The sequence below is a fragment of the Muntiacus reevesi genome, chromosome 2, assembly GCF_963930625.1.
Source record: "Muntiacus reevesi chromosome 2, mMunRee1.1, whole genome shotgun sequence".
Classification (NCBI taxonomy): domain Eukaryota; kingdom Metazoa; phylum Chordata; class Mammalia; order Artiodactyla; family Cervidae; genus Muntiacus; species Muntiacus reevesi.
In genome coordinates, this window is record NC_089250.1 from 69,066,401 (window position 1) to 69,081,134 (window position 14,734).

At 47.8% G+C, this 14,734-nt stretch overlaps 1 protein-coding gene across 1 annotated transcript in view; it reads right to left on the reverse strand.

The window, feature by feature from the left end:
• Positions 1-14,734, reverse strand: part of PTPRT (protein tyrosine phosphatase receptor type T) — a 1,090,723-nt gene that overhangs the window by 261,725 nt on the left and 814,264 nt on the right. Inside the window, exons 10-11 of the mRNA XM_065919188.1 lie at positions 14,159-14,360; positions 12,680-12,782 (exon numbers count right to left, since the gene is read on the reverse strand). Coding sequence (XP_065775260.1) covers positions 12,680-12,782; positions 14,159-14,360 — 305 coding nt within the window. The remainder of the gene's footprint in view (positions 1-12,679; positions 12,783-14,158; positions 14,361-14,734) is intronic.

Here is a 14,734-nt window from a genome sequence, read left to right on the forward strand (position 1 = left end):
GAAGCCTGGTCCTTGATTCCTCCTTGTGCTACTGCTACTCCCTGGTCTGGCCAGGAATATTTACTTAGTACATTTATAACCTTTGTAAACTGCTTAGTGAGCCTACACCCAAGTGGAAATGCACTAAACAGCAAACCCCCAGCAGCCAGGCAAGGAAAGGATGGGCTGCACTGTGAAAGGGGATAAGTACAAATTTCTTCTACCTCATGGTGGAGACTCTAACCTTTAAACAGTTCCAGTCCTACTAAAAAGCCAGTGCTTCCAGGATCACCTCTTACTGCTGCCAAGAGGAGGCAACTCTGAGCAGCTGCGGGCAGCAGGAGCAAGTACTGAGCAGAAAGCTTTGTGGATGAGAGAAAACCTCCTTGGATCCTAACATGGCACAGATCCATGCACTAGCTCAGAAGGCATCAATAGATCGGACAAGAGATGCACTTGATGGAGGCTGACTTGAAAGTCTGACCTTTGGGTGACTGCAGGTAGAGAAACTGAGAGCCATCACTCATCAGCTGTGCAAGATCTGAGACAAAGCAGCGATGCCAAATTTCACAGGGACAGAACAGTGAGAAGTGAAGGTCAGCAGAAAACAGGCTGGAGAAAAAGTGAGACCCAGGAGAAGGCAGCATGCAGGGTCACTTCTGCTCTTGGGAAGGGTCTCACCAGTTCCCCTGGGTGGGAGGTTTAGTGTCATAAGAACTATATCTGCTTAGATAGCTGTGCCCTCCATAGTCTGATCTCTTTGTTCTTGAAAATACTGGGCTTCATCTTGAATCCATTACCATCTATCTAATGTGACTGCCAACAGTCAGACTCAAAGCCACATGATCCCACAGCAGGGTTCCATTATTGAAACTTTAATTATCTTATTCTCTAAATATCAATTTTTTAAAAAATTTATTGGATTATACTTGATTTACTATATTGTGTTAGTTTCAGGTGTATAGCCAGGTGAAACTCTTGTCGTTCAATCATGTCTGACTCTCTGAGACCCCGTGGACTGCAGCACACCAGGCTTCAGGCTTCCCTGTTCTTCACCATCTCCAGGAGCTTGTGCAAACTCATGTCCATTGAGTCAGTGATGAATCTGATATATATCCATATATCCACTCTTTTTTAGAATCTTTTCCCATGTAGGCCATTATAGAGTATTGAGTAGAATTTTCCCATGCTACATAGTAGGTCCTTATTAGTTACCTATTTTACATATAGTAGTGTGTCTATCGGAGAAGGCAATGGCACCCCACTCCAGTACTCTTGCCTGGAAAATCCCATGGACAGAGGAGCCTGGTAGGCTGCATCCCATGGGGTCGCTAGGAGTCGGACATGACTGAGCGACTTCACTTTCACTTTTCACTTTCATGCAATGGAGAAGGAAATGGCAACCCACTCCAGTGTTCTTGCCTGGAGAATCCCAGGGACGGGGGAGCCTGGTGGGCTGCCATCTATGGGGTCGCACAGAGTCGGACACAACTGAAGCGACGCAGCAGCAGTGTGTCTATGTCAATCTAAATATCACTTCTTGTCTTTCCAGCCTCTCCCAGCTTTGGACCCTCTGCACAGATTCTCAATAATATTGAGGTCATCTGGCATTCAGTACTTTCATTATTTGCACATCTACCTTCATAGGCATTTTTAATCAAGCCTGGACCATATGGTCCATTTTTAAGCACTTTTGTTGATATCATCATCTTCCTTTTCCCATGGTCCTGGGTCAAGCTATGCATCTTCTTTTTCTACTGTAAAAGTTGACTGGAGCTCTTAGAGCAGAGGGGTCCCCAACCTCTGCGATCTAATGTCTGATGATCTGAGGTGGAACTGATAAACTAATAACAGAAATAAAGTACACAGTAAGTGTAATGCACATGACATTCACATCATCCCCAAACCAACACCCCTTACTGGTCCATGGAAAACTGTCTTCCATGAAGCCAGTTCCTGGTGCCAGAATGATTGGAAACTGCTGTGACTTAGAGAAAATCAAATCACAAAATGTCAATTGTCTCTTTTCTTTAAATTAGTCTTCCTTTGGCTTTCATGTTTTAACTTTGCTCTGGTTTTTCTTCTACGTGTTTGACCAGTCCTTCTCCATCTCCAGGGTGGTACCTGGATAGAGTTTCACAGAGTTCTGTCTTGTTCCTCATTTCTTATAGTCTACAATCTCCCTAGATAAGCTCTCCACTCCTCCCATGCCTTAAATATCACCTGGATGCTAACGATTCCCAAATCTAAGCCCCCTGCTCCGAGGCCTCTCCCCAGCACTCCAATTCTGGGGGAATTTAAATAGTGCCTGTGGTAGGAGGTGAACATGACAACCACACTCTCCTTTCCCTCACGCCAGTAACAGTCTCTGCCTCCATCTCTCCAGATGGCAGACAGTCCAAAATAGAACACTCCTTCGTGCTTCATGTTCCAGCAACTGCTCCTGCTCCATTTAAAATATTCCTCCTGAAACACCTGTCTTTCCTCTTTGGTTTGAGCCTAAGGAAACTGATCCAGAACCCTGTAACACCAGAGCCAATTCATTCTTAGTAAGCTGGGTCGTTTGGGGGTTGTGGGGTGGGTAGGGGGAGGTGGGCAGGGGAGGAGCTGATCAAAGAAGAGCTGCGATGCAATCAGCATGCGCTAAGGTGAAAGCAAACCCACCTCAGCTATTCGAGTTGCACCTTTTTGTCCCTTTTGTTTTCCTGGATGACTGTTCTGAATGCAGCTCTAGGTTACACTCAGCGCCTCCTTGGTGGTTTCACTAGTAGTTGTTACAAGTCTCTTTAATCACAGGTCCATGTTCCATTAGCCGTCATATTCAGAGCATGGGACGGCCCCATCGGAAACAGCTCTGCAGCAGCATTTATCCCATTTTTCCTTATTTCTGGTTGCTGCTTCTTGTATGTGGCTCCTGCTCTTTCCCAATCTGGTGTGATGAAATCCCAGCAGGCTATGAGACTTGACAATAAGTGGTATTATGTGCAGAACTCAATCTCGCAGCTTTGGGGGGAATGCTTCTTTCCCATCCCACCCCCCCCCCCCCAATCATACTTAGGATTCCTCACCTCCAGGCCCTGGTGGAGGCAGCCCAGAGAGGTAAACCAAATGATGTTTAGAGAAAGAGCATCTAAATGCAACTGTGGTTTCTCATCTCTAACAACATGGACAGGGACTCGTGAACTCCTCAGGCTGCCCCATGTTAATAAATCCTCCAAATTTTCATTTCCCCTCCCTACTAGGATGCCATTGCATGCTGGTATCTGAGAATCAGATGGTAATTATGTCAATGTTACTCACTGTAGCTCCACAGACTGGCAAAACACTCCTGTGGTTGCTTCATGTGATCCCACTCTGGGCTTCACAGTTATTAAAGGAATCCTAGAGGAAGTTTGGCAATTGTTTCCTTTACTTCTCAATAAGCCTTCTTCTTTCTTTAAAAGCTGGCTGGAACTCCTGTTCGCCCTGTAGCTCAGCAGCGTGTATTTCAGAATCTCTAGTCTTAACTACGGAGAAGGCAATGGCACCCTCCTCCAGTACTCTTGCCTGGAAAATCCCATGGACGGAGGAGCCTGGTGGGCTGCAATCCATGGGGTCACCAAGAGTCGGACACGACTGAGCGACTTCACTTTCACACTTTTCACTTTCATGCACTGGAGAAGGAAATGGCAACCCACTCCAGTGTCCTTGCCTGGAGAATCCCAGGGACGGAGGAGCCCAGTGGGCTACTGTCTATGGGGTCGCACAAAGTCGGACATGACTGAAGCGACTTAGCAGCAGCAGCAGCAGCAGTCTTAAGTAGCTGTACCTGTCAAAGGCAGCTGGGTTATGGGTTCTCATCAGGCAGTGAGGAGAACTTGTAATGACCTTAGAAGCCACTGGCCACATTACACTATCTCCCTGTCCAGCGTGTCATACTTCTGACCCTCCAAGCTAGAGCCCTACCCTCTAGGCACTGCCTCAAGTAACCCAGGAAAGTGAGCCACAAGTCCCAGTGACCTTGGTCCCCCAGAGGTCCGCAATTGGTGCAGGTCCCTCCATGGTTGCCTGGACCATGCCTCAGGTCCCAGCCTGTCCCTGCCCACATGGTTTCTGATTCCCCCGTTCAGGTCCCTCACAGACCTTTCCCTCCCTCTGTGTTCCTCGGCTCAGAGAATGGCACCATGATCCATCCATTTAACCATTCCAGAAACCTGGGAGCCATCCTGGACTGTGTCTCTTTCTTCACACCCATCCCCTGCCCCAGAAAGAAGTCATCGCCAAGGCTCACCCATTCTACCTCCTCAACAACTGTATCTCCAGCACCTTCATTTTTTTATTTTTTTGGCTGCACTGGGTCTTTCTAGTTGCAGCACATGGGCTTCTCACTGAGGTGGCTTCTCTTGTTACTGAGCTCTAAGGAGCACAGAACTTCAGAGGCTGTAGCATGAGGCATCAGTAACATTAAATCATTTGCATTCCTGAGCTGAACCTGCTTGCTCAGACTAAACCAGATTCATGGGACTCTGGAGAAGGGACTGTGGCAAAAAGGCAAAAGGATGTCAACAAAAGCATGGGTGTTGATGCTGGAGATGGGATCCTATAACTCTGCGTGGAACTATGCAGCTCAGTCGGCTGAACTCGGAGGTGGGATGGTGGGGTGACATGGACCCTGTGAGACTCAGCTACAGCTGATAACAGTCTGTTGTGAGTGTTAGTGGCACTGTTAGTTCAGAGTTGTATCTGCCCTTAGGATGGCAGCAGTCCGTGGGCCTGTTTTGCTCATTTCTGGGTCTCTGGTGCTCAGCACAGGGTCTGGCAAGTGGTTTTTTGTTGAAATTCAAAGTAGACAGTTATTGCTTAATTAGTTAAGGAACTGATAAACAGATGAGTTAACAGGTAAACCTCATTCATCTCCCAGCATCTGGCCTCATTTCTCCTGCATGGTTTTTGACTCCGTGTACCCACTCTCGTCCTAGTATCTATAAGGTCTCTGCTCATGCTTCCCTGGTGGCTCAGATGGTAAAGAATCTGCCTGCAGTGAGGGAGACATGGGTTTGATCCCTGAGTCGGGAAGATACCCTGGAGAAGGGAATGGCAAGAATACTCTAGTACTTTTGCCTGGAGAATTCCATGGACAGGGAGGCCTGGTGGCTACAGTCCATGGGGCTGAAAAAAGTCAGACACAGCTGAGTGACTAGCACTTTCACTTTTCAGCTCAGGGAGCCCCCACACCCCTTCCCAAGGGGACTGTGGATCTGTTCGCTTTGATTTCACAACACTGAGCGACATCTCCTCCAAGTTGAGGGCACTGCTCATGGCCCTTGTTTTGCTGGCCCTTCAGTCGTTGAGACCTCCTAGCCCTGTCTGATTGATTTGGTGTTTCTGAAATGCACTCAAAACTGAGAATCCATTTTTGAGAATCACTTTGAGGATTTTGTGACACCTTTGGAGACCGCTGCACGCTCCCTGACAGGTCACAGGCCCACCGGCACAAGCCTGCAGCGAAGCTGGCACAGTGTTAGGGGACACCCAGCAAGCAGGCATCACCCGCAGCAGGGCTCGGGGACTCATCCCGCCATGGCCGACCCGGGGCGGGCAGCCCCCCCGTGCCTCAACAGCGGGGTCAGCCCCGGGGGCAAACGGAACACCTACCAACGGCACTTTATGCACTTTAGCTTATTTGACCTTTAAAACAATCTGTGATATGGGTAGTCTCATTTCACCAACAAGCAGCTTGGATCAGAAAAATTCAGAATCTGACCCTGAGCCATGATATAAGTCAGTGGCATGAGGGGATCTGATTCCAGGAACTTCTGCTGCACCAGTGTCTCCATCCGGGATGTCAGCTGTGGTAGGAAGAGCATGAAATCTCAGGTCTAAGCCTGTGGGACCCAGTTTCTTCCCCCAAAGAGGTCACAGGCTGCTAGAGACGGAAAATGCAGGTCCCTGACCGAGGAGGGGCCAGGGCAGCATGCAGACCCAAGGTGGGGCTGCTACATCCCGCAGCAGGATGGGAGACGGTCCTGGATGTGGCAGATCTGACCTGGGTGTTGGGGAGGTGGAGGATGCCGTGATCGGCAGAGAGAGTGGGACAAGGGATTGACTGCTTAGAGAAGGACAAAACCTTGAGCATCTCCCTGCCAGTGTTCCCCATACCCTTCAAGACAAAGTCCAAACCCGGAATGAAGGCCTTCCCTGGCTCTTGCCCCCTTCTTTGCCTCATTCCCCATCTCGGTGCCCTGGCCCAAAGTTCCCTGATCCTAACACGCACCTGCTCTACCTCAGCTACTGTACACACCATTCCTGAGTCAAATTCCCCCTCATCTGGCAGTTCTCAGGCAACACAGCCTCCAGGAAGCCCTCCTCTCACAGAGCCAATGATGGAAGGCTCTGCTCTGAACTCTCATGGAAACCACCGACCAGATACACAGGCTCATCTGGGTTTTTTTCTTTTTCTGTTTGTCTTACCTATAGGGTGGCACGTCCAAATGCGACTCTTTTAATTAAAATAAAAATTAAAAAAAATCAGTCCCTCAGTTTCACTGGTCCTATTTCAAGTGCAGGCAGCTGTGCTGGACTGTGGTCTCTCACACACGGAGCCGGGTAAAAGCAGGGCCTGGGAAGTGCATCTCTACCGCTCCAGGACCCTGCCTCTGCCAGGCACCACCCGAGTTGGTGAATGTAACCTTCCTTCCTATCTTTTTCTCTCTCTTTCTTTATCCTATCTTTATCTCTTTCTTTACCACCCACCCCACCCTTCCTTTCTCTCTTTTTCTCCCTCTCTGTCTTTTCTGGAGTACCTACTGAAGCAAGACCCTGTTCCAGGGGAAGGGATCCATTAGTGTCAAATTTCCCAGCTTCCTGGAGCTCACAGTCTAGTGACGGGCATGTAAAAAAGAAAACCAAATAAAATATACAAACAAATGTACAACATAATTAAAAGCTCATGAAAGAATGATGAAGGAAGCATACGCGGCATGGTTGAGTAAAGCCCATTAAAGGGACAGAGCAAGAGGAGACAGAACCAGAAAAGAAGGTTAGAACCAGATTTGAATGGGTCTTGAATTCTGTACTAAGAAGCTTGAACTTAATGCGGTAGGAAGCCAGTGACCCATTTAAGAATTTTAAGCAGGAAAATTAACTTGATCCAATTTGTGCTTCTAAAGGACCAGTTCAGAAACTCTGCGGGGGATAGACTGAAGGAAGAGGAACTTATGACAGGCAGACCAGAAAGCTGCCCTGGCAGGTCAGGAGAACAGGGTGGACAGTGGCAGAGGGAGGAGAAAGAACTAATCCCAAAGCTGATTCCTGGCAGGCCAGTGGCTAAGACTCCATGCTTCCACTGCAAGGGGTGTGTGGGATTGATCCCTGGTCAGGGAAGTTCCAAAAAAAGCTGATGCAGAAGCTGAGTGGGTGGGTCCCAGTGAGTGATGGGACAGGAAGGAGACAGTGGAGGGGGAGAGTGGGGAGGACAGCTCTGAGGAAGCCAGCTGGGGATCCAGGGGAGGGTCTGCTCCAGAACTGGGGGCTCTGTCCTGGGTGTCCCTTCCAGGACTGCATTATGGGTGATTAATTCACGGCCAAGTTACTTTCTCATGAAGGTTACTACAGATACATCAGCATGACAGGCGGGGCGTGAGGGAAGACGGCTCAGCGTGTGCGAGCTGGAGCTGAATATTAGATTCTAGTCACTATTTGATTGATCTTTTAAGCAATTCTGGGATTCTGTCACTTAAAAACCAATAAATCTTTGAAGGCCTGGGGAAAGCAATGCAAAAGCAATAAATCTCCATTGCGGAGTGTTAGAAAAATAGGCCAAGCTGCTGAGGAGGTTGGGCTGGAGGGATGAGGGTGCGGGGGCCCCCAGTGGCAAGCCTTCCTCTTCTGATCCACACCATCACCTTGCCACGCTCAGTCCCCCAGACAGAGTCAGAGTCGTGCGGCTTCACGCACGGGGCAGCAGGCAGTTCACCAGGGGCTGAGTTTGGCTCAGCCAGGATCGCGGCATCACAGGCAGGAGGAGGAAGAAGAGCCTATCTGGGGGTGGCCTGGAGGCTGAGGCTCAGGTACGAGTCTGCTGGAGAACAGGAAGGCTCTCCACTCAGTCATGCTGGGCTTCATCAGCTACATGTCGGGCCCACACAACCAGAACTGTCTTGTCCACCCCTCACTCCCTAGCTGGTGGAAGTTCACTCCACAGCAACCCCACCAGAAGGTCACCCTGTCATTACCTGACATCCCAGTTAGGGGGAACTCAGAACTTCCTGGTGGAGCAATGAACTCAGAGGCAGGAAGCTAGGTCCATGACCTTGGGCCAGTCACTTAATATCTTAGTCTTTAGCTTCTCCTCTGAAATGGAGATGACATTTCCCACACAGCTTACTCACTGGCTAGGTGACAATCAGATGCTATGATGGAATTACAGGCACTATTAGCTATTAAAATAAAACATGATTCTGGGCATCCTTAACCCAATGCATCTAGAGAGCTCTTTGTGTCCAGGGGTCACAGACTGCCTTGGCTGTTTTTCTCAAGGCTCCTGCTTTTCCTAGCCTGCAGGACTCCACGCTGGTCCACTTGCCTGGGTTGTGCTCATCTCTCCAGCCTGCCTGCCCCTTCTCTCAACCAATACAGTCACTGTCTCTACTGGCTTCATGTTATCTTGCTTTGCTGGTTTCATTATTCTGTTTCCTCTCTTCCTTAATGCCCCCTCCCTGCCCCATTCACAAGCATATTCAAAGGATGATAAGACTCAAGCTATGACAAACTTAGACAGTGTATTATAAAGTTGAGATATCACTTTGTCGACAAAGGTCCACCTACTCAATGCTATGGTTTTTCCAGTAGACATGTATGGATATGAGAGTTGGACCATAAAGAAGGCTGAGTGCTGAAGAATTAACCCTTTAAATTGTGGTTCAACAGGAGACTCTTGAGAGTCCCTTGGATAGCAAGGAGATCAAACCAGTCAATCCTAAAGGAAATCAGTCCTGAATATTCATTGGAAGGACTGATGCTGAAGCTCAAGCTCCAATACTTTGACCACCTGATGTGAAGAACCAACTCACTGGAAAAGACCCTCATGCTGGGAGAAAGTGAAGGGGGTAGGAGAAGGGAATGACAGAGGATGAGATCGTTGGATGGCATCACTGACTCATGAGTTTGACATGAGTTTGAGCAAGCTCCAGGAGATGGTGAAGGACAGGGAAGCCTGGTGTGCTGCAGTCCATGGGGTCGCAAAGAGTCAGACACGACTTAGTGACTGAACAGCAACAAAGATTCTAGAGGACAGGTGCATGTCTGTCTTGTTTCCTGCTATATCTTCAGGGCTTAGCTCAGTTCCTGCTCTAAAAATATTTGTTAACTGATTTAATGCTCGACCGCCTCCCACAGGGCATTCTAGTGCCCAGAGTCCAGGGTGACACAGGATTAAGGTAGCTGACTTCTACGTGATATTGCTTCTGCTGTCACCACGGTTGTCCTGAAAGCCTTGCTGGCTGGCACTGATTAGTCTCTTCCCTTCTTGGCAAATGCCCAACAAGAGTCTGAAAATAATTCCAGAAAATGAGTGTTGAGCCACCCTCAGTGATCTAGAGCTTAAGAACAAAAGCAGCCAGACTTTTCCAGACACCAAGCATTGCCCTCTGAGCAGTGACATTTATTTTAATTTCTTTCCAATGGAAATGTCACCAAAATAGATCACGTATGACTTTTCTCCTAGGGAGGTGGTATGGCTAGACTGAAGTGAGTGTCGGCTTCAGGGTGGCTGAATTGGGTTTAAGTCTGCCTGCACCACTTAAGTGTTTCATTGGTTGGGTCAACGCACTTAGTTCCCGTGTATCTCAGTTTCTGTATCTGCAAAATGGGGAAGCTACAACTGCAGTGCTGTGAGGAGGCAGACAGTTTATGCAGAGTGACAGGCACACAGCCAGTGTGTGCTCATCAAATGGAAGCTGGTCAGCTCTTTCAACTGGAAAATGTGGGATCTCAAGGGCTTCCCCAGTAGCTCAATGGTAAAGAATCTGCCTGCAAAGTAGGAGATGTAAGACATGTGTGTTCGATCCCTGGGTCACAAAGATCCTCTGGAGATCGCAGAGATACCAGAACCTACTCTAGTATGCTTGCCCGGAGAATCCCATGGACAGAGGAGCCTGGCAGGCTATGGCCCATAGGGGCGCAAAGAGTTGGACACGACTGAAGTGACTTAGCACATGTGGGGCCTAATGGTGCATTTTTGGGTGAACCAGTATGGTAATATCTCAGTGCACGAAAGTCAAAGTGTTAGTCCCTCAGTCATGTCCCACTCTTTGCAACCCCGTGGACTGAAGCCCACCAGGCTCCTCTGTCTATGGAATTCTCCAGGTAAGAACACTGCAGTGGGTTGCCATTTCCTTCTCCAAGAAATCTTCCTGACCCAGGAATCGAACCTGGGTCTTCTGCATTGCAGGTGGACTTGTTACCATCTGGGCCACCAGGGAAGTCCAACCTTAGTGCATAGAGGGAAGATAATGACAGCATTGCTTGGGAATAACAGGAAGAAACATAGCAGTCTGGTGATCTACAGTAACAGTACGGTAATCCTCATCTGATGTTAAAAAGCCACCATTCGCTTTGGTTCATCACAGGTAGAACAGTCCTGGAACAACTCATGTGGGGAATATAAGGCAAAAATTATACCCTCACAAATGCCACACATACCTGTTTGATGGCCTGAAGACTCAACTGACTTAGGATAGACACTGTTCAAAGTCTACAGAACAGGCAGAAAATTCAAATTCCTGGCAACTGATTCTATTTGCTCCACTGTCCATAATTTCTGGAATAGGACCAGGGTGGAAAACAGGTAACTAGACCTCTCAATAGCCTCCTTCTTGGCTGATCTCCCTCCAGTATCATAAAAGAGACTCTACATGTGGCTATTCAGTGGCTTTCCAGTGCCCCCTCTCAGTTCAGTTCATTCTCTCAGTTCAGTTCATTCGCTCAGTCATGTCTGACTCTTTGCAACCCCATGAATCACAGCACGCCAGGCCTCCCTGTCCATCACCAACTCCTGGAGTTTACTCAAACTCATGTCCATCGAGTTGGTGATGCCATCCAGCCATCTCATGCTGCTGTCCCCTTCTTCTCCTGCCCCCAGTCCCTCCCAGCATCAGGGTCTTTTCCAAAGAGTCAACTCCTCGCATGTGGTGGCTGAAGTATTGGAGTTTCAGCTTCAGCATCAGTCCTTCCAATGAACATCCAGGACTGACCTCCTTTAGGCCTCAACCTTTATGCTGCAGCAAATATAACTGCTCATGGTAGCTCCCCATGACATCAGGCTCCCTCTTGACTCCATGCCTTCACTCATGCTGGACCGTCTTACTGCCCTGAAATCTCATAAAACATTTAAGATATATCCCTTAAAGTTCCAATCCTTTGGCCACCTGACACAAAGAGCTGACTCATTGGAAAAGACCCTGATGCCGGGAAAGACTGAGGGCAGGAGGAGAAGGGGACAATAGAGGATGTGATGGTTGGGTGGCATCACCGACTCAATGGACATGAATTTGAGCAAACTCCAGGAGAGAGTGAAGGAAAGGAAGGCCTGGCGTGCTGCAGTCCATGGGGTCACAAAGAATGTGACATGACTTAGGGATTGAACAACAACAAAGATACATCTTACTGTATCTCTGGGACTTCTGCCTTCTGAGCTCCTATGTGCATCTCCACAAGCATGAGCTGTACTGCAACTAAGTTTTCATGTTTCTGTCTCCCCAACTAGAGTCCAACTTTCTTTAGAACATGAATCATTTGCAGGCAGTTCACAGGCATGTTCCAAGCACTTCAACAGCACCTGGCACCAAGTGAAAGCTCAAGAAATGTTCACCGAATGAAGGAATCAATGAATTGCTTTCATCCCCTGTACTCTGCTCCATTCCTGGCATATAAAATCCTCCACGCATGCTTGTTGAGCTGAACTGAGCCAATTTGAAAGCTGTTCCACTGAACACTCTGCTTGGCTTCAAGGGTCTGTAGTCCCTTGAGCTCTGAGCAAAAGCCAGTAACATCTTATGGAAAACCCAGATGAACTTTCTGGCCACCACCATAAAAAGCATAGCTTATTTAAAAGAGGTGCCCACCTTCCTGACAGCTGGAAGCCCATGGACTTGCTTGGGGTCAGCTTGGCTACAGAGATGCCTTCACTGCCTGGACTGTAGATACACTCGGGACTCCAGCCTCTTGTAAACACACCTGTAGTATGACTGACTTCAAGTCCCATGTGGAACACCAAGGCTATAAATGGGACTAGCGCTGAGGTCGTGTCCCCTTTGAAATTTCTGAGCAGGTCGTTTTGATCATTTGGTGCATCTGTCTACATGTCTGTTAATGGCAGATGGGCATGTAAAGGTGATCTTGCCAGGATATGATGTTCCTGGGGCCTCCAGCCTGACTAAGTAAATTTACCATAGGCTTGTTCCAGAAAGTTCTCTCCCAGCCCTCTTCAGATCCCCATCCACACCTTCCCACTAAGCCAGTCCCAGTGCGCCACGGAGGGGAGAGAGGGCTCCTGGCTCGGTGGCCCTCTGAACCGGGCTTGAAGCTGCTGACCCTTTTCCTCCAGCAAGCCTTGCTCCCGGGCAGTCTTGCCCACAGGCATTGCCAGTGGCATGATTCAGCTGGAGGTGCGCATGGTGAAGAGAAAGAAGATGGCAATCATCAGGTTCAGACCCCTCCTTACCTGACAGGGGCTCCCCGGGACTGAGCGGGCTTCAGCATCACCGTGATGGTCGTGTCTGTTTCATTCAGTGGGGTGTCTGTGTCATATTCAGGCATCGACGGAGCTGGACAGAGAACAGAGAGAAGGGAACTTAGCACAGGTCCCCACCCCACCCCACCATCACCTTCCACAGGACACCCAGGTTGCCTAGGAGGGAGATCTTTGGGGAAGGATTGGATGAGTCACATGGCATCCCAGGCTTTCAGCAAAGAAGATCCTGACTTTCAACCTTCCTGCAGGTTCCTTCAAGATACAGAAGAGTCTGGAGAGGGGAACAATGATGTGGCTGGTAGCCTTCATGGATCAAAAAGTTCCATACCATATAGACAGATAAATGCAGGAAATATAAGTACTTAAAGATGTGAATGTAGAGTCAACCTTAAACACATTTAAAATGCAAATACAATTTAAAAAACTAAAATAAAAAAAAGAAATAAAATGCAAATACAAATTACAGCAGTGATGAACTTTACTCTGATCTTTTTTTTTTCCCTTCATGAGACCCTCTCTTCTGATAGCAGCATCACTAAACCTAATCCCCTGAGAAGGTAATTTAGCCATTTGTACTAAGAGCTATTAAACTTACATCCCTTTTAATTCAGTATTTCAATTTCTGGAATTTAATCCTAAATTCATAATCCAAGCCAAGAAATCAAACTTTATTCTGTAACATGTTCATTGAAGCATTATTTTATTAAAAACATGGAGGCACCAAATATATCCAACCACAGGGGAATGTTTAATTAAATTACGCCCATCCACTTGACAGAACATGGTAATGAAAGCAGTGTAGCAACATGGAAGATGCTCATGGTTTAAGGGCACGCGGAAACATTAAGCTACGCAAACTACCATGGGTCTGTATCTATGCAAAATATGTATGATGCGGACCAGAATTGCATGGGCATGCTGAAATAATGTAAACTGTAAGCACAGATCTGAGATACTTCTGCTCTGAAACGGTCTGGTGGTGGAGAGGGCCTTACAGCTGATGGCAGGTGGCATCTTGGGCTGCTCTGGCTCTGGTCACTCACTTATTTTTTCATTCACTCATTCATTGGAGGTTACACGAGAACCTGCGCTGTGCCCTGCACTGCCAAAAGGAATACTCTTGAAAATGAATCACATTTTTACAAATGAAATCGTATGGGGAAAATGTACTATTTCATGCAACTGCGTGCTAGGTAAGCTATTTAGTAAATCACTCAGCATTCCCTCTGGTCTAATGTAATCGATATATGTTCTATATTTTAGGAAGCTCCTGGATTAGGTTTTCTTCATGAGATGACGGTAGTGACAGACGAGGGACTGCACTGTCCTTGTTGCTCCAAGATCACATGGTGATGGTCGGCTCCGCCCTTTTCCACTCCCAGGTGTATTAGGAGTGGATAAAAACCAACACCATCACCTTTCTTCCTTTTCCCTTTCTAGGACAAATACCTGAAATTTTGGTGGCGATCCTGGTGGTGACGGGCGGCCCAAAGCCCTTGGCAGTGCTGGCCTTGATGGTGAAGGAGTAGGTGGTTCCAGGGTACAGACCCACAAAGAGGTGGTGGGTTTCATTCCGAAGCTTGAACACTTTGCCCCTCTGGCTGGAGAGGTCGGCACTTGGGTCCAACGAGCCCACGGCCTTGTAGTTGATCTGCGCAAGAAGCCAGCAAACAAACCAATCAGTGCCTCGCCCAGGAAGCTGAGTGGAGCTCACCTGGAGGAGCGTCAGGGGAGGGAAGCAGAAGGCAGGCGAGCGTGGTCAACGAGTTTAGCTATTACCATCCACCTTACAGATGATTCCAGCCTCCAAATATTTCACTGTCCATGCTCTGGAGCATTGCTGTCTAGTAGAAATAGAATTTAATCCACATACATAACTCTCAATTTTCTAATGGTCACACTCATTACAGAACAACAAAAGAAGACCGTAAAGTAAAATTAATTTTCATAATCTATTTGGTTAAACCCAGTAGATGTAAAATATTATTATTTAAACCTGCAATCAACATAAAAATTTAATGAAAT